Raw genomic sequence first — 23,406 nt, 5'->3', positions numbered from 1 at the left:
CTGTTTTAGGAGGCAGCTGTGGAATCAGTCTAAGGTGTTTGCCGGTTCTTCTTACTATTTAAGATAAAGATAAGCAGAACTGAAAGGCGCTAGATTTTTTTTTTTTTTAAAAGTGGTTTAGTTTGTTTCATTCTGATTGACCAATACTATCTGCTAAACTGTTTCTACTATGTCAAGTAAGTTTGTGGCTGCTGATTTTGTACACGGGCCTTTCACATAGCAGCAAAGGAGACACAAGATGTTTTATTAATTGGCAAGCAACAACTGCCAGGAAAAGAGAGTGGGGGCTATAGTATCTGAATCTTCCTGTGTTTTTCAAAGGACCAGATTTCAACCAAATCCCTTTTGTTTTCTGTACTTTTGTCGCATTGACAAGTACCAGATACCAGTACAAGTACCAGTGAAATTGTAGAAAAGCACCGTTAAATTAACGCCCGGCATAGCAGGAAGGATGATAAATTAGCAAATAAATGAGCTTAACAGAAAGGCTGTTGAATACATTTGCCTAAATGACTGCTGCACTGCCCATGCTGCATGATTCTATTCCCTGGGAAGCGGCAAAAAGGTAGGCAAGAGATACCGGCTGTTGCAGGAATAAAAATAATCATGTCCTGAGAGGAGTCAGGTGACACATTGAATCATGATATGCTTCTATAGGTGAAACCTTCCTCCTCCCTCCCCCAGTTAATTATTCCCAGTTAAGGTTTTAACCATAAACTATAGCCAGTTCTTAAACACTTCAGCTAGAACACGAGATCAGAAGGCAAGTGATGTCTAATTTTTGCTTTTCTAAAAGCAAAAGAAAAAACCCCAAACACCTATCATTTGGGATGCAAAGTTTGCATGTTATTTTCTTTTTAGTTCTTGGTCGTTGCTAGTTGTTGTTAAAAAGTATTCAGAGGATCCCCTGCAGAACGGGCAGATGATCCTTTTCTCCTTGTGTAGCTCTTGCCGAGGAGCAGCCCACGTGGCTGGGCCAGGCTGCTGCGTGTGGCGTGATCACAGCTGACTTTCAAACAGAACTCTAAGGAGTACATGTGAAAGCCAACAACGTGACCTGAAAACCTACGAATGACTTCCACTCTTAGCCCCTTCATTCATGCATCTGGGGAGCATGCCAGGTCACCACGGGGCGAGGTCATTTTAGGAAGAGAAGCGTAGGAGGGGAGAGGCTTAGTAAGGAAGCAGCCTGCAGCGCTGCTGGCAGCCGATGGGCGCTGGGAGCTGGGCGAAACTCAGCAGCCCCAGAATCATGAGAAGGGAAAAACATGAATGAGAAAAAATAGTAGTGAGAAAAGAGAAACTGGAGATATCAGGGCTAGAAGGTGGGGAGGTAAGTAAATCCCTTAGCAGACATGTCACCACACCAGGATGTGCTGCAGGACTCCTCAGTCTGCCTCACGTGGCAGAGGCACATAGAAAACGCAACAGTCTGGGCAGTGAAACCTGGCGCCTGTTAGGTAAGGGGAAGCAGAGCTGCTATGAGACATTCTGGCCCAGAAGCTTACACTAACTACTCAAAAAAATAAAACTATAATGCAGCAGAATAGTACTTGTTTGAATAGGCTTAATGCCACCTGTATTTATAGTAAAAATATCAGTGAAATACTAGACAAAGTCTGTTTAAAACCTGTGGCTCTTTGACCTGGAACATTTTATTTTCTTGTCCTTGGCACGGCTCGGTGAAGACTGACCCGTGCCTCGGGTAGACAGCTGTTGTCCTGCCTCAGCTGCGCACAGACAGCACGTTCAGAAGAGTGGAGGGGCACGGATGTCACTTGTCCCCAAGGCCTCACAACAAGTCATTGGCACTGCCGTGAAAGAAGCCAGGTACCCTGACCGGCGGTACTGTTGCACAGACACGACAGAAAGCTGCCTTGTCATTTTTCTTATGTCTGCAGAATGCAAAGTCTTTAATCAGAATTGGGGGGTACTTTTATTGGGCACTGTACAAACCTAGATAAAAGGGGAAGGTATTAGTCTCTGCATGAATGCGATTGAGCAAGTACATTTTGTTATTTGTTCCAGTGAGTTGTATAATCCTGCTTCCCAGTCATCCAAATAGGATTTAGCATTGTCAACATGTTTTTCTTAATAGGATGATGCTATGAACTCATGTCCATGCAAGACTGGAAAGCCAGATTACATGCCTCGGGAGACTATATATCCGGTTTTAGCTATTTGTGAAATCTGGGTTTTTTTTCAATGACCATGCCACAGCCTTGAGGCCACCTTTCAGGGGAATTGTCAAGAGGTGGTGTGCCCCATACAAGAGCCATCGCAAACTTCAGAGGAGCCAACTGTTTAGCACAGTATCTGAGTGGTAAAAAAAAAAAAAAAAAAAAAAATTCTCAGCTATTCCTTTTCTGAAAGAAGTATCACTTTCTTTAAGATTAACTAAAACCCTGTAACCCTTCTGCTAATTCAGAAATGTGCGATACTAAATTCAGGTCAGTGCATCTCCCCTTCAAAAGAAAATCTGCAGTAAATGCTGCTTTGCCAGGTTACAGGCATTATTCTGACACATTACTAGTGAGATGTGCTGCAGTTACACCACTTCAGAGGAGAAAGAGTTGCTGCTGCTTAGCAGAAAAACTGCAGGTAATTGTAAGCGTAAATTCTAGTGCATTGCCACAATAGCAGTGTAAGGGGGCAAGGGGGCCCTAGGCTAATCAAGATCCAGTCGTGCATTTTGTCAGGAATAAGCCAGTATTATTCAAAGTAACTTCGCACCGCCAGAAGTCACATTTCACCAGCTCACCTGAAGCCTTGCTAGCCCTCTAGAATTACCTGTTTGAGGCATCCTTGCAGCTGCACCCAGAGGGGAAGAAACAGAGCGGTGTCTCTGCTGGCCTGCCTGGCCGCACTGGCATGTGCCGCCATGTGCCAGAGCTCCACAGGGCAAGGAAATTCTGAGCGCGCTGCATTTTCAACCCAAAAGAGCCATATACAGCTTACGGGACGTCGGTGGACCCAACTTTACTGATATTTTCTGTGTGAATCCTTAGTTTCAGCTAGAACTGCTGGGGCTATTATTTTTTAAACACCTTCTACAAAGAGAAAACTCTTGTTGCATATCACAATTCATATCCCTTTTCTCAGAGCTATGCTTGGAAGGAACACAGCAAGTAAAAAGGGTTGAAAATTTTGGTCATGCATCATTCTTGTTTGAATTCCTAAAAGTATGGTTCTGACAAAAGACGGTGAATTGCGAGAGGCTTTGCATTATCCATGAATATGCCCCTGTGGGCCTCTGTGGTCTTGGGTAACTCATATCCCCTTCTTATTCCTATGTATTCTTATTATTATTTTATAATACTTAGTATATACTATAATAAATATAAAAATATATAATATGATATATAGCAATAATGCTTATTATGAGAATAAGTATTCTTATTCCTACTTTCACTTGCATATATTCAGTGAGATTGGAAGATCCAAAGGACTATGTCTGTTTCTGTCCTTTTTGTGTGTGAGATGCTAGCAGAAGCGTCGCTCTATACTTCTCAGCCTGAGTTGGATCAATACAGAAAGTGCACTTTCTTGGCATTACAGCCTGAACAGAGCACAGTGGCAGTCTGGCTTTGGTCACTCAACTCTTAGTCCTTACTTGATTGTCTCAGCTTTTCTTCTGTTTTGACCTGCTTCAGCTCCTGTCTAGGACAGGGGAAAGAGTGCTCAGGCGGTAGAAACAAAATATTGCCATACTCTCTTATCCCTCTAGTAGCTCATTACTTACTGTGTGAGTGATGTAATGGAGTCCTGGCTTGCATTTATTTCAAATTCAGATGTCTGCTGAGCATGGAAGCAGCAAGCGCCAACTATAAAAAGTAGAGTGATTGTCTCCTCTGCCTGATACTTGGTATTAAGAGGAGGAGACAGAACAGTCTTTAGTGGCAAAAAGAAGAATGAAGAGTAACACTGTATGACTTGACCATTGATTTAAATGGAGATGGTTGTGTTTCCATATTTACATGTACAGACAAGGATCAACAGAAAAGAGACAGACTAATTCAAGCCCTTGAGAAATACAAAAAGCATCTTGTACATGGTCTTCCTACCTCACCGTTCAACTCCAGAAGTGTTTCTCCAAGCCAGCAGAAGGTATGTGATATTCTGACAGCATAGAACTTGTCACACAGGTAGTACCGAGTCGCATGATAGAAACTGGTTTCCCCTTGGTTAGCTGTACTCTGAAGTACTGGGGAGTGCCTGTAACACAGCAGTTAAGTGCAGGTTTATTCAGTGTGGCTTTTTATAGTCTAGTTAAAGAGATAATATTTGTCTCTCAGTTTTGCCAACTGGCAGGCAGCTATCCTCTCATCTCACTGTTGCTATCCCTACATGGCCTACAATGACAGGTACCCATGTCATGACTACACGTACATGACTAAAATGGGTCCCTGTGCTGACGGCATGAATGTGCACGTGTCGCTCACAAACCCACATGCGTTCTCTTTGCTCCTTTGGCAAATGGAATTAGAATTTTTAACAAAGTATTACATGGGTGCCCGGAAAAAAAATTGAGTGAATTTATTGAAATAATATGCTGATGTGTGTAACAACACTCTTATTAGGATGATTTCTATACACAATATTTTCAAGAGAACTAAATCCCAATGATTTTCTAGTATTCCCACTGAACACAATGCAGTAACTTTGCACTGTTTTACAGTATTCTCTGAATTTCAGAATGGTATTTACTGGTAAAAGCAAGAGCCTAAAGTAATTAATCAGGTACCAGAAATTGTACAACCTCATGCTAGTGTGAGTAGGCCTATTCTTCACCAAATTCTGCCAGTGGGCCTCACCTCAATAGACAAAACATCTTGCAAAACATTTCATTCTGCCAGTCCGGAGTCTCTGTGGCCCAAAAACGCCTCAGCAGGCTATATTTACATTGTAAAACTTTCTATTTGTTGAGAATTATAGTGGGTTTACCACTAGATTACTAATGATGCTGTTTATAAAGAATGTCAGCCAATTCAAACACGTGCATTATTTTGACTTGTAAGATCTTGCTCCCACTGAGAAAAATAGCAAAATGATAGACCACAATTTCACCTATGGTATTTTATGAGGATAACAATGGCTCTGTTTGGCTTCGAACTCATGAGATGGAGTCATGCTCACACCTGCATGGGCATACAAGGAGAGAGAATAGAAGATGCCACGGAAGACGGTCTGTGAGATTGTCATTGAGACATCAGTTCCATAGGTGAGAATACACAACGTCCAAGAAAGAAAAGAAAATCTCCTGTTCTTCCTCTGTGGGCCCTGGCAAGCAAAATGGAATTTCCCAAGACTACTTGTCATTAGTAACCTCAGCCTTGTAAAGAGAAGGAAATAAAAAGAAACTAGAAAAGGGACTCGCTAACTAGCTGTAGCACAGTGGCAGGGTGGCTTTACTCCTAACTGCAGTTCCCGAAACTCAGCCAGTCATTTAGACCACTTGAGATAGTTTGATTCACACAGGAGGAATTTTGATTCACACAGGAGGAATTTTAAGAAACTGTTTTAAAACTCTTAAAATTCCTTGTGTGTGAATCAATTTGTAGGAGACAGTGTCTTCAGTGAGTTACTTTTGTGATTTTTCTGTTATTTTGTTCTTTAACTTACAGGCAAGGTGGTCACTGTTGGAAAATGGTCACCTACATGTGATGTCTGGTCAGAACAACTGTTCCAGGACAAAGAGAGAGCAGCCCCCCTCCGTATCTTTTCAGAAGTTCACTTCAAGGACTCTGATGCCAGCTCCTACTGCAAGAAAGACTATCCAACATACTGCTCGGCATGCTTTGTCTCAGACTCCTGTTCACAACTCTGGTACAGACAGATCATTTGCTTCACCACTTCTGCAGCCTCGTGTGCATTTAGGCAGTCGCAACAGGAAGAATGCATTGCAAAACTCTTTAAATAAAACATACTCTGGAGACCTCCTTGACAAACATTCAATTTACTTCACAGAAAAGAAGCAGCGTTTTACCCCTCAAATCTTAAAGACATCACACCAATCCTCTCTTGTAAAACAGAGGTATTATAATCCTCCTCCCCAAAAAAAGAGCTCCTCCCCTGGCAGACCATCACTTAAATCAGCAGACATCAGTAATGAAAAGAAAGGAGAGTTGCACAGGTGCTTACTCAGGTTTTTTATACATCAGTGCTAAAAGTTAAGTAATTTTCCTTTCAAATACATCATTTTAAGCATAACTGGTTTTCCCTGTGCTTTTAATCTTTCAGATTTTTAGAAGATGCACATGTGAGACCACATTTGGATCACTTTACTCAGCAGCCAGTTGAGGTTGGTGCACCCAATTTGTTACAAAGAAAAAACAATGGAGCCCACTGTTCATACACAAAAGTTGTCCCAGTTGTGTGGAAATGAAATCGATAATGGAATCATTGGCTTTGGCGGACGTATAAGAACGAGACCAAAAAATCAAATCATCTTGTGATAAGTCACTAAGATTGCAATTGAGAAATCTAGCACGTGTGGCTGGGGCTAGATAGGGCCAACAGACTTCTGTGAATAAAATAGGAACAGCTAAAGTAACTGGTCTCTGGGAACCGCAAATGAGGCATTAGGTGACGTGAAAAACAGCGTATTCCAACACAAATCTGTTGTTCTGAGCTTTGTCCTGCTTGACTGACATCTTGCTGCACTCTTAACGTTTCAAGCAGTCATTTCAGCTTTTGATTGATTTACAGCCCTTCACTCCATCCAACTAATAACAGAAACATCCAGGCAAAGTGCAAATCATTCAGCCTATGGTCAGTGCTGTAGTCTGCCACACGGGACTTTGTCTGGAAGTTGCACTCCATTAGTCACCTGGATTTTTAAGATGAATGGGGGATTAATTTAGTAAATTTTAGTGCTCTTAAAAATAAGGGATGCTTAACAGTAGCCAAAGCCACGCATGATAGTGAGGTTTTGTAAGATTCCTTGGCCTGCCCATCCCTTTACAGCATCAGTGTTGAACTTCTATACAGCTCAGCCGAGGCACCACTGGCATGATTTGTGCTAGCTGGGACTATTCCATTCCTTGTTCCAACCACCAAAACCTTATTTTACAACATCAGCAAGAGAAGCTCCTATTCTCATTTGATTATCTGCAGCAAAAGATAATTTCAATATCAATCTGATTTTCTAAGTCTTCTTTCAAAGGTACAAATGTATTTTGCACATCCTTTTAAAGAAAAAGCTGTCTTATTTGAATGGGGTTTGCAAATATTTACTATTTTGTCAGAACTTCTGATTTCCTTTATAGCATTTGCACCATTTTTCTCAGGTTATACAAGCTTGTTTCCATTTCTGCTAAGAGGAACCTGCCTAATAAGGATACTTTTTCTTTATTTATATGAGTGATTGACACTCAAGACATTTATTTCACATGAGCTGCTCTGTCACTTCAGTATGATGTTGTTGGGATTCTGATACGTTATGAAGTCAGATCCTTTCCTCCTGGTGCTCTTAATGGAAATATAAAATGTTAATACTAAGATAATAAAAAATCTACTTCTCTTTACTTGTTTGTGGCAGAACCATGAATTATGGATTCCCGATTCTGAAATGCCACTTTCTCCAGGATCACAACTTGAAGAAAAGTAAGTTAAATATTTGTTTGCCCCTTTTAACTGTTTCTAAGGTTTATATCAAAATATTAAAGTAGGAATCTAGTGGAAAATTGAAAACATGGCACCAGAGCCAATTACCAATGGCTGTATGTTGTGAGTAGAAGGGACTCTATTAGGGATACAGGGTTCAGCTAATTGCTTGAGAAGTGCGGGATCAGAAAGTTGGAAGAGATTTTCTGAGTCATGCTCCCTGCGCCTTCTTATTCTAGGTAAACTAAATATGTTAAGAATAAGTAAATAATAAATAATGTTGATAATTTATCTTCTGATACCTACACTTTGTGCATTAGAACTATTTTCATTTAACTTATTATTCACAGAAGGCATAGATATTCTTGATTAATGAAATTAACGGATTAAAGTAATGGATTAAAGTAATTAGGGAGTTGACCAACAGAGCTATGAAAATCAGTCATTTAAAAAAGTATAAACCTCGATGGTAAAAAATGAAGACTAATAAATAGATTCATCACTTTTGAATATGTTGGCAAAATTCTTTATTTGAGTTAGTTTAATTACTCTAAAACTGCTACCTCTTTGGATGGTATTGTAAACCTTATTTGTATTCAGTGTATGTTAAAGAAAGATGCTGACAGCTTCTGTATTTGTATAGAGAAGAAGAGGAGCTTCAATTTCTTCAAGATCTTACAAATGATATTTTGATTAGAAGTTGTTATCACAAAAAGTAAGTGCTTTACATTTCTTATTTATTCCTCTGAGTAACAAAATTTTGACAAATTATTCAATCAGTGTAAAGAATTGGTGGGTTTAATGAGATTAAAGTGAAATTTGAGATCAGTTCAATTTGATGAATACTTTTGTGACTGCACTTTATAGGAGTCATGATTTAAAATATGTAGCTGAACAGAAAATATTTTCAGCCAGCCTTGTATTTCCCACTGATTTCCAGTAGAAGCATGGAAACATCATGTTCTCTGACCCTGTTCTCAAGCTCCTTCCCTTATATAGTATGGTGATAGACATTGTTACAACAGTCTCATTCCAGTTCCCAGTCAATCCTGGGCTAGCAAGCCATGGAGCTGCAATGAGTCTTCTCTAGCAAAGTGCATCACAGCAAAAGATTTTGTATTTAGAGTTTTTCCTCCCTCGTGTAAGAGCAAAATAAACGCAGTAATGCTTTTCTTCAGGATGTATGCGCTATCAGGTTAATGATCCACACATAAAGGCTACAGCCCAGTGCACCCCGTGCTGCTGGTGTCCAATTGAAGCATCCTTTTCTAGCTTCATGTTCCGTATGTGACTTCCCATCACACACACACCACCTCGCGCTCCCATTTCTATTAAAATTATCACATTTCTAACATTTAGAGAGGCATGATAAACCACAGGTCTGTTTGTAGGCCTGCTAAAAGCGACAACGCTGTGTGCTCCTTTTCTATGCCATTTCCTCTCCTGCATCTTAAATCAGAGAAACTCTTCCTTTGATAGAGGATTTAGCCCCAATGTTTAAGATGTTGGTCTCTATCAGGTGCTGTGCTTTGATGCTGGAGAGGTGCTAACCCCCTGAAATCAATCAAACTCAGTCTGACACCAAACCAAGATATTTCCCTTTCAATCTAGAGGATTTCAGTTAAAATCCCTAAGGCTCTTTTAAATATATTTGTAAGCGACCGCTAACACAAGTGGTTAGCTTGTTTTCTGAGAAATCAGTTAAAGGTGAGAGTTCTCTTCCTTCCTTCTAGGTATAGCAGTTTTCAGACAAACTTCAAGGCACAAATTAGAAGCGCATTTTCGGGTTACACTGGGAGGAACAGCAGTAGATTTGAAAAACACCGAGTCACCACACATTGAAAAGGCTGCTAGGTACCATGCCTGCCCATACATACAGTTAAAAAAAAGATGACATTAAAATAAAATGAAGCCTCAAAAAGCTACTGTGTGGCAGCCCTCATATTAACAGGAGGATTAGTCATCCTTCAGAAAATAAGGTTTTTTCTCTATGGATAGCGAAAACCAAATGAGAGAACACAAACTTGTACCTGTATGATGCGACAGCAGCAGGGATCGTGTGTGTGGTCCACATTGAGCCCAACTCAGAACACCGTGGGGCACCAGGGTGTCAGTGCTCATGCTTGTAGGGTGAACGGACCTCTCTGTTGACTTGAGATGGAGGTTGTTTAGATGCTGAGCACTCTTCCCTCACAAACACAGGTTACTGAAAATACATGAAAAATCATCCAATGTTTTCTTGGGTAGTCTCTAATAACAGAACTTAATTTCTCCCCAGAATAAATGTGAATAATCAATAGTGGCCTTTCATTTTAAATCAAAAGTTGAATTTCTAAATAGATTTTGTGACAGACTAGAAAAGAAAGACACAACTAATGGCCTCAGCTAACCTGCCACAGGATTAATATGATAGATGCATGTTTTAAAATCTCAATTTATTTAGACCAGTTTCTCTACAGATAAAATTGTAACTGCCCTCCCAATTCGAATACACAGCACCCAACCAAAACAGCTCTGCTGAGCCCTCCAGCCCATTGGAGATATTTTCGGGTTTTATGATTATCTGAAAATGCAACCATTGGGTTAGATTTAACTGAGTTATGATTCTAGAACCTAGAGACCTAATTTCCCTAGTCAGCTAGGTCTTTATTTTTACCGATGCTCATCACCATGGCTGGTCATAGCCATCAAGAAAAATACTGAGAGCACTTTCTGAAGGCATCTCTTTCCTTAGTATGCCTAGTTAACAAAACTGTGACTGTGAAAGTTCAACCTTCAGTGTTTCCCTTAAAAGTTACGAAAAAGGAGGCCCAAGAACAAAGAGACCACGCAAATGACCTTCACAGGTCTAAAACTGTTAGAAGCAGTTCAAAAGTCATCTTGCAGTAACGCAGTATCTTAGGCAAAGAAACTACAGCTACAAATGAATCTGGGAAGAATCTGCTTGCAGTACTGCCCAGTACCCTCAGTAGTTTCACCCAGTTAACATGGTGGGACAGTACTTGACAGTAGCAACAGAGACAGGCCCCACCAAAATACAGAGGGGGACTACTACGTTGCAACGGAGAGCACCAATACTCATATTTGTATTAAATATGGAAGAAGAAGCTGGGATTATATACATGAAAACTGTCTCGTTCAGAGTTCCTGCTCTGCCATGGATGGCATGCATTTGGAATGAGAATATTCAACAACCTTAAAATGTTTAACATTTTACCTTTTGAATTAATTTACAGGTATGGTAGGGACAGGGAGGGGATGGAGCAAAAGTGAAAAGTTGGGATGTATTTTCAATAATCTGAAAGACAGGCTGAGTGGTATTTTTCATTTGGAAGTATGTGGCCTTTGAATAGTCTTTTTTTTTCACTGATGTTCCTTTTTTTTTTTTTTTAAGGGCATTGGAAGATGTATTTCAAATGCACATTAAAAGTAAGAGGCATAACCTTGATGAGGTGAGCAAAAAACATCTATTATTAAATACTCTGTCATCTCCAGTAGAAATGTTGTACATCAATGCTGAGCAACAATTTATGGCAGATCGACTGCTACACAATTTAAATGCAAGGTGAGGAGAAACTACTTCTACAAAAGCAGCAGGAAGGGTGTTTTCCATGGAGGACTAGTAAAGAGATATTTTTCTGTACATTTTTGTGTGTTAGTTTAATAAGGTTTCTAAAAGACAGATAATGTACTTAGCATGCAGAATGGCTTTAATTACATAAAACCTGTTTACGAAGAATGTTTGTTGTTGCACTTTTTTGCTGTGACTGCTGTTTTCTGGAGTAGACCAGCAAAAGACCCACTTGTACGCTATGACTACATCCAGTAAGAAGACCTTGTTTTTTAATAGCTTGCTTTTAGGAGTTTGGTCACCAGAGCAGAACATAAAACTCTAAGTACAACATTAAGTCTCCCCATGTGACGTCTGCCAAGAATTATACACCTCAAAATGCTTATCTGAAAATCTGACATGCTGAGAGGGAAGCAGCCTGTGGAGAGACAATAGGAAATGCCAAGCACAAATACACGGCCACAGTCCTGTCTCTTTCCTCTGCAAGTCTGGTATCTTATCTAGGATGAGCGTAAACACTTCTGCCTGTTTTAATGCAGAGCTTAGAGCCCTCTCTTGAGAGCAGGGCTTATAACTGCTCTTTGAAAAATTGGAAAGAACATACTGTTTTCCTTTTAAAAGAAGTCATTCACAGAGAAGATGGTATTAGCAGTGTCATCGTTATCTTTGCTGTTACCCCAGATTGGTTGAAGCATTTGCCCATGAAATGGGGTAGGCAGATTCCAAGGCCTCCCCAGTCTGAGGAAGGCACAAGTCCAACACCATAGCTCATGAGCAGATGACTCAACTGGACTTTTGAACTAGATACTCTAGGTTAGATAGCAGGAGCAAAATGGGAGACACTAGCACTATAAGTTGAGGTTGCAACACTCATGTTAAAGTCACTAAGTTTTCCTCCTTCCCAATAACTGTGAAATATTAATCCTTTCTTCTTTACGGTCTCTGTATTAAAGAAAGAAAAAAAAAAGGAAAGACAAACACATTCCTAAGGGCCTGGAGCAGAACTCCGAGCTCCACAGAGGGTGCAAAAGTTTAGTCACAGTCTTCCACTTGCATTGCCTGCCAACTGCTTGTTGGAGGGTCCCTGCCCAGTGCACAGGGTTTGAGTCATGGGGCTCTTTCATCCCACACTTCTCCCATGTCCTGCAGGGAGTGAGGCTGCTAATTCTGGCCTCGAGAGGGATTTTATGCTTAAGTCCTCCTCTAGATTTGACTTTAAGGGCCTTTGTACAAGAAGGCATTTCATTCAGTCTGATGATCCAGAGGATTCACAGTTAGGGGCTTGGACTTTGCATTCTAAAGCTCATATTGCTGCAGCAGATTCAAGTGGGAGCACGTCCGAGGAACTGGCATAGCGTGGCTTTTAAACGGGCTACCTTTGCTTATTTGTTTCTGCAAATTTGTAATGCTGCCATTTAGTATTGCACTTTCTTCAACACTAGGCATGTGGGAGTTATACATATGCTTTGCACAGTGAATAAATAGCAATCAAAGGAATTACAAAATAATTAGAATGCAGAAGGTTATTTTGTCTTTCAAAATGCCACAATTAGGAGAGAGATGGTTTTTAGATGCTGGTCTGAGTGACAGTCAGTAGGCAGCAAGAGTGTTTGAGGAATGATCTGAGCTGAGATTAGTAAATTTTAAGTCAGTTTTGTGGGAAAAAAAATCAGCAACAGAGTCTCAATTTGAGGGGATATGTAATTTACATCTGACTAGAGGATGCTGAGCATATTACTATGGTCAACTCCCGCAAGACCCTGAGTGCCTTAGAGATAGAGCTGAATATCCTTTAATAGGAGACTGAAGGTACTTGATTCCTTCTTCCAGAGGGCTCCTAGCACTTCCAGAAGGATGAGTTTGTAAACAGTAGTGGATTTTGACTATATCCTGTTGTGACATGTTTGATATCTAGCAATGAATTGTTCTCTACCTGAGTAGAGCTTAAGCCTGGTGTTTTCCTCTGCAAAAATACCAGCTGAAGACTTTGAAGAAACTCAGAAAAGATGAATAAAATTCAGTGGTGGAGAACAGATTTAAAGGCTTTTAAACCACATATTTGCATGTTTAGTCATCCAACGATGAAAGGAAAAAGATCAAAACTGCCTCTATATATTAGAAGGATATAGCATGTGCAGGAGAAAGAAGTGTTCTTTGGAAAGATTAAATGAGAAGCATAAGCATAACCTACACCAGAAGAAGCCTCTGGGCAATGACATTTATTAGAACAGGCACAATTCCCACAAGAGAAGTAATGGAAACTGAATTGCTTTGAGACTTTCAAAAGTGAATTGGCCAGTGGATGGAAAGGAATTCCACAGCAAGTGGACTTTTTGTCCTACCAAAAAAAAAAAAAAAAAAAAAGTATTTTTCTCTTTTAGGTTCTTGTCTTCAAACCAAACTCTTTTTATTCTCTATCAGTTTTCTGGACCAGACAGACAAAATTAGAAGATGGAAACATTTGTCAAGGTCTTTGCAGTGTTTTTTTACCCATGCTGGATGCCTGCCAACTTGTTATTTGGGTACTTACTTCCCTAGGCTCTGCTCTTCTGTGTACTTGCTATACAAAACCAAAATCCCTCTCCAAGTTCCTGCTGGCACTTACTCCAGCACAGTTTCTGAGATCTGTTCCCTAAAAAACAGGTTTACTGCCCGTTCAGGCAATTCAAATGCATTGCCTGACCCACCATCCATGTTCAGCCATGCATCAGCCAAGCAACACCCACTGCTTACCAGGGAATTTACGACTATAGTACCTGTAGCCTCTTCTCCAGCTTTGAGAAAGAGTAGCACCATCACTCCAGGGAGAAGGATATGCACTCAATGGGATGTTACATGGGGACTGAGGAGTAGAAGAAAGCAATTAATTGCCTAAAATTAATTCCATTAAAAAAAAAAAAAAAGATGGTAACTGCATAGCAGGGAAGGAGAGAGTGAAGATAGAATATACTAAAAACATACATGGAGGAAAGGATAGTGCGTCCAGGACAAGAGCCTTTTAAAACAACTAGCACCTTCCACCTTGATGTTATTCTCTATGTACTTACATGACATAGTTATTGATGTAAAATGGGGGCACAGAGGGCAGTTCTTTCACTGGACTCTAGCCTAAGGCAATTTTAAACCTGGTTCATCAAGGTATGTCTGAGGAACAATTTTCCTTGCTTTAGAACATGTGATTTCAAATAACGTGCCCAGGAGAAAGCATGCACCACTCCTCCCACCAAGATATATGTCTGTTATTCACACTGTTTTACTACTTCTGCAGACTGCATTCTGTGGTCTGCTTAGAATCTTCAGCTGAGGGTGCTTTTCATCTACCCAGCCCTGGAGGTTCAAACATTCCTTTATGTTTTAGAACTATAATTTTTTTCTAGCACACTTATTAAGAAACTGGAGAGTTTTTCTAACACATTTGCGCAGAGTGAACAGGCTCCCCCTTTTTCTGTAGTAATGAAATGGTCTCCACTCAGGAAAGCTTGTAAAAGTTGGGGTTTTTTTTATCTAGCCACTTGCTCAAAACCACCATCAGGCAGTTTTATACCTTCAGAAGCACAAGGATGACATTTCAGCTGCAGAATAGCGGTCTCAAAACCTGATCCATACACAGATACAATTCAAGATGCCATCAATTCCATGAAAAATATTTCCTTACAAAGAAAAAAATGCTGGTTCTTGCAAGGAGGTAAAAGAGAAGCTCTTAGAATCCAGGAGAGTGGGGAAAAATGTCACTCCTGGGCTTGAAATAGCCACTGAAATGGGTCTGTAAATGCATCATTTCAGGAAATTGATAGGGAACTAACACAGCACCTGCAAGGGTGCAGGATCCGGTGCCCATCTGTCTTCCAGTGAGCAAACTGTTCCAAGTAACTTATTTCCTGGAATTTTAGCATATAAAGCCAAAAGCTCCTGAAAACACAAAGTAATATCCTACACTTGTTTTATGCCTTTGCTTTTAGGAGGATCATAAAGCGTTTGTTCTTAAAAAAAAAATTTTAAAAAAAATGCAGTGTAAAGACACCGAAAGATTTACCTCAGGTGAGGGGGAGGTGGAAGACAGCTGATAAATGGCATCCAACAGTGTTACCAAACATTTCGGGGCAGGAAGACAGAATAGCATAGGCAGCTGAATGCAGCAGCGGTGTGGAAGCTGAAAGGCCATCTTATTCAACCAAATAAAATTATTTGCTTTGATTACTGTGTGAGTATAGCCTCAGTGATAAGACCTGGCAGGAAGTCTCATAGGGTCTTTCATAGCTAGTAGCGGAAAGGTCTATTTTTACATTTCTAAGACAAAAAAATCCTTTTTGATGTACCATGCCCCAGCACTATCCTTAGTCACACTGAAGCAGACACAGGAGAAAGCAACCTCCGCTTCATCCCTGGCACTATCTCCTACACGTTCTTTACCCTTCCCTTCTTCAAAGGCCATACCCTTTCTACTTAGCCCATCGCATCTCTTGGGATTGCCTTCGGAGGAGATATATCAGCAGACGAGTGTGGTTTAGGATGCTAATGCAATAATTACTGGCTTAATCATCAAAGTGAATAAGCAATTTACAAACAGTCCATTTCAGCACTGTGCACTGTTACCATTTAAATACAGATTTTTTGTAATGTACCATAATTAGATACTGCGCATGGGAAAGTTTTAAAAGTAAACCAGTAAAAATGAAAATGACTGCTCTGAGATGAGCACAGAACCCAAGTTTATTCTTCTCACAACAGAAAATGTCAGTAAACTGGTATGTGGAAACTTTCTTCCAAACCAGTACTGACCCAGTGGCCCCATCACAGGCAGAAGGGGAAATGTCCTGTGAAACAAATTCTGTTCTGCATGGGACTTAAAGTACGAATTTTGTATTTGGGCAAAGTGGCATGGCTAATATTTTTAGACATTCCAGTGCAAATAGTTTCATTTCAATCTTTTAAATTTCTTCTGAAGTTTCAACTGGACATACTCATTTCACTGCCTGCTGTGGCAGTATATACAGCATAGCTGAACATACTGAAACGTTGCTCCCAATCTTCCCATTTCATATGCACATTTGACTGTGTGCATGCAGTGGCAAATACCAATTTCTTCAAGTACACAGATAGCTGCCTATGCAAACTAGGGTTTCCATATATGGAGACAACTGGAAAATATAAATGGATGAGTGTAACGTAAACATGGTCCATCTCACAACCATAGGACGCATGTACAATAGAATCTTCACGCCTGCATAGCTGACAGCTTTGGTTACTCTAGCCACTGAAACCAAGCTTAACGCAGACCATGCTTTAAGTTATATGTCCACAAGCTCCAAAATTAGATCTAGAGGAGAAACGAGAAGAAAAAGTAACACTCACATAGTTAAAACACAGGATCAAATCTGCTGGCTCAACAGTGTGCAGGTCTGGCTACAAGCTCTCACAGTCCTCAGCCTTCCATAGCCTTGGCTGCTGTATTGAATTTTTCCTTTTTGTTGAAGGTTCACTTTAGGAGTCAAGTCAGCAAAACAGAACACAGCAGATATAAAATTACCTTATAGTATTTACAAAGAGCAGCCTTGCAGATAGATTTTAATAACTTTTAGATTAGTTCAGAAGTTATTGTAAGAATCACTTTAGAGCCACAGAGGGGGGTTTGAAGTTGCTCTTTTCACTGTTCTTGGACATTTTTTAATGTCTTATCTAGGCCATAAACTTCTCAAAAGAAAAAGAAATCCCTTGACATTGAAGACTGCAAATCTCATTTGTCAGTTTAACAAAGCATGTGCCTAGAGAAATCCATTGGATCTCTATCACAAGGAGTTTGGATTTCTCCATGTTTTTTGAACACTAGTATGCTGTGGCCATCATGATTACCATCTCTTTATCAAACAAAACTCCATGGGGATGCTCTAGCAATCCTAATTGATTAACCCGTAATCCATTTTCCACTTGATTCATTCTTACTGTAATATTAGTAATATTCTCAGTCTTGAGCAAGTCAAACTGCACTGGTCAGGTGCTCTCTCAGTCCATTCTGCAATCATCTGCCATTCAGAATCTACTCTTGTATTTTTCAAGACAGGTGAAATTTTGATGGCTTACTAGCTATTTCAAACCCAAACTGCGGACCGCAAGTTTCATCTCCATTTTCCCTTCTCCCATTACGATTGTAATGGATCATTGATTTATTTAGCTCAAATGGTTTTGGCTCTTTGTAAGGCTGAAATAGATAAACACACGGGGTCACAGGAAAACATGCAACAACAACAACAAAAAAGCCTGTTTCGCTCCAATGAATTCTAGAGCTTCAAGCTGGTGTCTCACCTCTGAGGAACGTGTGCACGTGGTAGGCATAACCTTAGACTATACAGAGTCCTAGGCTATGATTTAGTAGCAGTCTTCCACATTCTTCTTACAAAGAAAACGTAAATCTGGTGCTACCTTATGCAATGTGTTTTGTGGAGCTGCTGCTCCATGGTAGCTTACCATGTGCGGGCTCTTATCTTCCCTCAGGCACTTACGGCAGAGGAGGTCATACTGAGGGAAGGGAGATAAAGGTGAGAGCCAAGCGCTTTCAAGCGGTTACCTGCACTGTAGATGCCTAAAGACATTCCTGTACAGGCACAGAAGTACCCCAGATGTTGCTCAAGCATTGCTAGTGCTATAATAGCTGCAATCTTGTAAAGCAGTGCTTGCTTCTAACTTTGTCTGTTATTTAGCATAGATGGAAACCACATTTGCAATGTTGAAACTAAACTCTTCACTGCAAAGTTACAAGAACGTTCCAGTAATACGTTGTGACTCCTGACCAACGCAACTCTTGCGCTGTTTCAGTCACATGGCTTTTTGCCATAGCTGGTTGAACAGCCTTCTGAAATGACCAGCTGTGTTTTGCTCACCTGCACTCACTGCAGTTTTGGTTTGATACTGGATTGCTTTTCACCACCTCTTCCGCAGTCCGGCCTTTGTTCTCCTTCCCAGTGTGTGATGCATTTTCTGCGGAGACTTAGCTATAAGAGAGATAATCTGGACTGCAAAATTTCTTGCAAATGAAAGATAAAGTCTCTGAGACTACTTGAGTGAGCTAGCGGAAATAAATGAATGAGATAGTGGGGACAAAAGTGAAACACCTACTTAACTGAAACCTCATTTCAGTCTTTTTCTCCAGTTAATTAAGCATTGAGGAAAATGGGTGCAGAAAGCACATTTTAAAGCAATCAAGTACTGCCAGAAATCAAACCAGCAATTTGAAACGAGAACAACACTGCTCTCTGGCATCTGACAAAATAAGATATTTGACAGGGAACAATATGTGCAGTACTGGTTAATTGAGAGGTGAGGAGAAGAATAATCATAGCTGCATTACTGAATTTATAGAAGTATCTCCAGTGTACCACAGGGACAATGTGAATTTGTGGAATCCTCCTGCTTGCTACAGCAAGCCAGCAATCGCTTACGTTCCCATCAACATTTTTACAATGTACCCTAGGCAGCAATGTAGAAATAGCAACTGCGGTGGCTGAAACCAGGAGACTTGCCTTTAAAATGTCTGTAGTACCACACTTTCCTCTGCTGGTGAAGAGATACAGGATAATAAACAAGCAGGGAAGAAATCTTCACTAACGCTTGCTTTCATCAGAGCACAGTACAACCTTTTAGCAGTTCCCAGGGTATGGAATGTGGCTATTCCAGCACCAGTCCTACCACAGTTTAGGTTGACTGTGTGTTTTTTCAAAGCGTCAGCATTAGAGCAAAGACAAGACTTTAGTTTTCCCACTTTTTAGTTCTAAGCTGTAGCCAAACACAGTGTGAACTCTACCAAGGAACTTAGATATTTTGGAAGCTCTGGCAGAACTTTCAAGGCTATATTCTCTTTCCTGCAGTTGATTCACTAACCTTCCATTTTTTTCCATGTCATTTTAGCACATTAAAATGATGGTTACACCACAGGCAGCATTCTTCTGTGTCGAAGCCAGCAATGGGGATTGAGACGCCTAAACAAACCAATCATTTGGTACCCTTCCCATTCATGTTAAAAACACTACGTAAGGGGATGTACAGTTAAATGGAAGATTGTTAGTTAGATTCTTTTATATAAATCAATACTTCCAGGTGTAACAGCCTGTCTCAGCAGAAGATTTGTTGATCTGAAGATATAATATCAGGAGCCAGACACCAAACACTTAAATAAAGAAGGGGGTAAAAGAGCAGCTAACCAAGTTAAACAAGGAGTTACGCAAGTAGGAGATCTGGGAGTCACAAAACAGATTCTTTCTCTCTGTAGTTGCTCACAGTAAATTGACATGAAAAAAAAATCCAAAAGGATAACGTATCAGGCATCTCCATTACTACTTTTAGCCTCCATGATCTGAATATAAGTTAATTAAAAGGGATCCAAACTATGCTCCTCAGGAGAACTAAAGTCTTCAATCACTCAGTGCCAGACAATAACTAAAACCACACATATCTTTAAATATCAACAACATGTTGAATGTGAAAACACATTCTTTTTCAGCACAAGGTCAAAAGAATACAGAATATTTCCCTTTGTCTATAGTGAAAAAATTGAAGCAGTCCCCAACCACAATTAATAATTTCCCACTCTCCTGTTTTGCCTCCAAAAAAAATAAGTCAGTAATCTGATGTGGATACGCAGACTTCATAAAAAAGGCAGCCTCCCTTCACAATATCAGACACATTTACAGTGTATTTCATTCGGTACTCAGCAGGCCTTCTAAATAAAGGAACCTTGAAACACCAACTGGTACTGAGAGCAGATTCTCACTGAGCTTTCATCTGCTTAATTTATGAAGCACAGTAGCAGAAAAGGAAAATACAGAAAGCTGCTGATATTTCTGTGCACCCATCAATCATCAGTGCGTTCACCCAAGTATTTCAACAGTTGAATTGTGAATAGAGATCATGATTTGTCTGCTGTTAAAAAAGCTTCCAGGAAGACAAATAAAACAATGCAAAAAGCAAAGCAGATTTAGCTATTTTGTAGCTACATCCTGTTTTCCTGAGTTCCATATAGCTTCTGAACTCTACACTGAAATAAGGACTCGGGTTTGCCTGTAAGTGTGTCAGAGACCAGGCACAGGCACACAAACAACAGAGGAGCTATGCCTATCTCCTGTCACTGGAACTAAAGATACACTAGTCCAGATTTTAGTAAATCTACAACATTGCTTTTGAATACTGCTATTGCAACCTGCTTTCACAGTAGTCCACCATGTATTCAGTTGTCAACATCTTTAAAAAAATTCAAACAGCTGTTTTTAATTACTGTTTTCTACAGAAAATTACTGGCAGCCTTATTGTAATTTATAGCTTTTTAGGATAAAGTGGCAAAAGCAGAGGAAGATGAAGTCATTTTAAGGGTTAGACAGCTGAAATCTCAAAAAGCAGGAACAAGGATCAAGAAGCTGAAACCAGTTCTGGGACAAATTTGGAGTGTTCTCACCACAGAGGTGGCACCTGGGCCATGAAGTGACACTACTTTCCCTACTGTACAGGGAGTTTACCTTGTTCAGCTGTTTCCCTGTCTAAAAGAGCTCATTTGCAATGTATAGTACAAAGAAAATCCCCATTAGATGTGTGTTGCACTTTTCTCCATCATTGCCTTCAAGGTTTTAGGGGACTATAGGATTTTTGTCCAATACGCATGCCTGGGACTAGACAGATTTGGATTCAGTGCAGCTCCAGCTGGTATTTTTCTTCCTCTATTTAAAGTATATTAATTTATATCAGTTGGGCACATCAACAGAATTAGTAAGCTGGATAGCGAAAATGTGTTTCTTATTTAGCTCCATCCTTGCCTCCCACGGGTCGTTACTGGACCAGCAGCCTCTTCTGTGTGATCCTGCTGTGAGCCAGTCATTAGCAAGGGCAGCACTGTACCCAAGAGTGGAATTGCAATGCAATGCAGAGCATCTTCTGGAAACTGATGCTTGAGAAAGTAGCACATGCCCATGCTCCATAAGTGGCATTTCTCTTACTAAGAATTAATTTTAAAAAATTTTGTATGAACTCTACCCAAATGATAGTTGATTAGACTGTGGCTATGTCATGGGAAGCACAGGGCTGTCTCAGGCCTGCCACTGCTGTGCTGTTCCTGTGCTCAAGGCTTGGAGAACTCCTGAGGATCTCTGCAGCTGAGTGGGCTGCAAGAAATCGGGGCAGGATGTGACCTGGGAGCATTTTAGGTACTGACACGAGAGATCAGTTTAAACGTTGGCCCTTAATAATTATCCTGGAAGAGCAGCAGCCAAACAAATCTGCTTTTATGTTTTTCTTTCATTACTAGGTAAAAAGGAGAAGAATAGTTCAAAGCCTGAAGAAAGAACTGAACATCACAAACCAACCAGACCCTTCCATCAGCTGTAAGGGCACACGGCAAAAGGACGCCAGCATTCCTGCAACATGCTTTTAACCTACAGCTTTGGGCATTTCAGAAAGCATTCAAAATTAGTTAGGACAGCAAACTAGATTTTACACTAATTACAAGGTAAACCTTGGGCAAACAAGAAAATGAAGAAGAGATCCAGCTAATGCATCTTCCTGTGATGTAACACAGTATCGCTATGGCAACAATCAGGTTAACATGCTAAGAACAATACCAGAGCACTAAAGACTGGCATTTTTACAGGGACTTTCACAATCAGAATAGAAAACCAGATACAAGTGTCCTTTCATTCCTTAGGGATAGCTGACACTGACAAAACACATCCTATGCAATCCTCTTACTAGGAATTCTGATGAGGCATTTTGATTTTTTTTTCCTACTGCACATTTGATTTACGGATAGGTTGGAAACAAAGTTTTCGATACAGCTTTCAAAACCCTACATGAGTTGTGACCTGAAGTCTCTCATCAGTCTGCAATAGGATGTAGACTATTAAGTCCCATTTTCAAGTGATTTAGGTATTAAGCTAAGTAACTCAAGATCTCTTGAAAATCTTGACTTATATTAGCTCATATGCCAAAAAGCTAAGATTAGCTAGCACTATATTACATGCTAGTTTCTGAAAAATAACAGGCATTGTAATCTTTGAAAATGCAAACATTTCACACTTACTGAAATCTAAAGGCTTATAAATTACAAACATGGCCAAGTAGGAAAATATGTAATTACTAAAACCTCAATTCTTTATTTTAGTGATGATATTTACTTACTTCATTATAAAAGAGTTGTTTAAATTTGTCTGGTTAAGATTAGAGAGCTTTCTAAAGATAGATGTTTTTCCACACTCTTCTCCAAGTGGGACACTTTTCAAGGCCCCAGATTAAAACAGAAAAACAATGATTGGGATAAATAAAGCACATCAGTTTTGGTTTGTTTTTTTTTTTTCTCCTATTGTCCACTATCGATGCTTTTTCACATCCACACTTCTACCTCAAGAGAGTTAATTTTTTAAAAAAATTGCTACAATTCCACACATGATCCCTAAATAATGTGAAGATACGAAACTTTGGCTGAAATAATTTAACTTTTATGAGCAGCTTTGTTGGGATACTGACAGAAGATGAGGCAATCAAAATGCATCCTTTAAGATGGGCCTCTTTCACTCTCCCTGGAAGACAGATGCCTCTAGGCATAGTGCCACAAGGATTGTTTTAATTACCTAAGACTCAAGTTAACAAAAAAACTAGAGATGTTAAGAAAAAGCCATGAGATCTACTGATCCAACCCCAACCACAGGTATATCTAGTTACTGAGGGATAGCTTGTAGATAAAGTTTTTGTTCAATTGAACTATATGGAATAATTTGGTTTGTCTTATTTTGTTAGACTTGAGACAAATGCTCAATTTCTTTAAAGGTCTTTCAGTTAGACTGATGAGTAGGTTATTTGTTCTCATAAACACACAATGCTGTGAGCAAGGCAGAATAATGGTGCGTATGCATATGTAAATAGAGAAACACACTCTGAGTGTAAAACTAACTCGACTTCAAGTAGAATCTTACCTTTGTATCATTAGAGAAGCACTTGTTATACTTTGAAAGTTGAACTTGGAACAAAAGTATTGGCTTTTATTTTAAGTTAAGGAATCTCTTTCAAGGAGTAGAAAACATTATTACCCACTTTTGTTGAAAGGAGAAACAACATCTTTCTGACGGAAGAATAAGGTGAAAATAAATGCCTCTCTGCTGTGCAACTTGGAGTCAGGGCAATACTGCTTACATACAGGAGCTTGATTTTCCTAATACCTGGCCTGAGGAGGCAAGCATAAGCAATATGAATTAATGGAAAGT

At 39.9% G+C, this 23,406-nt stretch overlaps 1 protein-coding gene across 1 annotated transcript; it reads left to right on the top strand.

Annotated features, from left to right (window-relative positions):
• Positions 1-1,214: 1,214 nt before the first annotated feature.
• On the top strand, positions 1,215-22,233 carry LOC129204956 (spermatogenesis-associated protein 7 homolog). The gene is made up of 8 exons (XM_054821796.1): positions 1,215-1,333; positions 3,986-4,107; positions 5,625-6,133; positions 6,241-6,301; positions 7,541-7,605; positions 8,249-8,320; positions 11,000-11,057; positions 21,459-22,233. The coding sequence occupies exons 1-8, from the start codon at positions 1,273-1,275 to the stop codon at positions 21,582-21,584; spliced, it is 1,074 nt and encodes a 357-aa protein (XP_054677771.1). The 5' UTR covers positions 1,215-1,272; the 3' UTR covers positions 21,585-22,233.
• The last annotated feature ends 1,173 nt before the right edge of the window (positions 22,234-23,406 follow it).

Source organism: Grus americana, chromosome 3 (assembly GCF_028858705.1).
Source record: "Grus americana isolate bGruAme1 chromosome 3, bGruAme1.mat, whole genome shotgun sequence".
NCBI classification, from domain to species: domain Eukaryota; kingdom Metazoa; phylum Chordata; class Aves; order Gruiformes; family Gruidae; genus Grus; species Grus americana.
The sequence above is the reverse complement of the archived record's forward strand: the minus strand, read 5'-3'. Positions and strand labels throughout refer to the sequence as shown.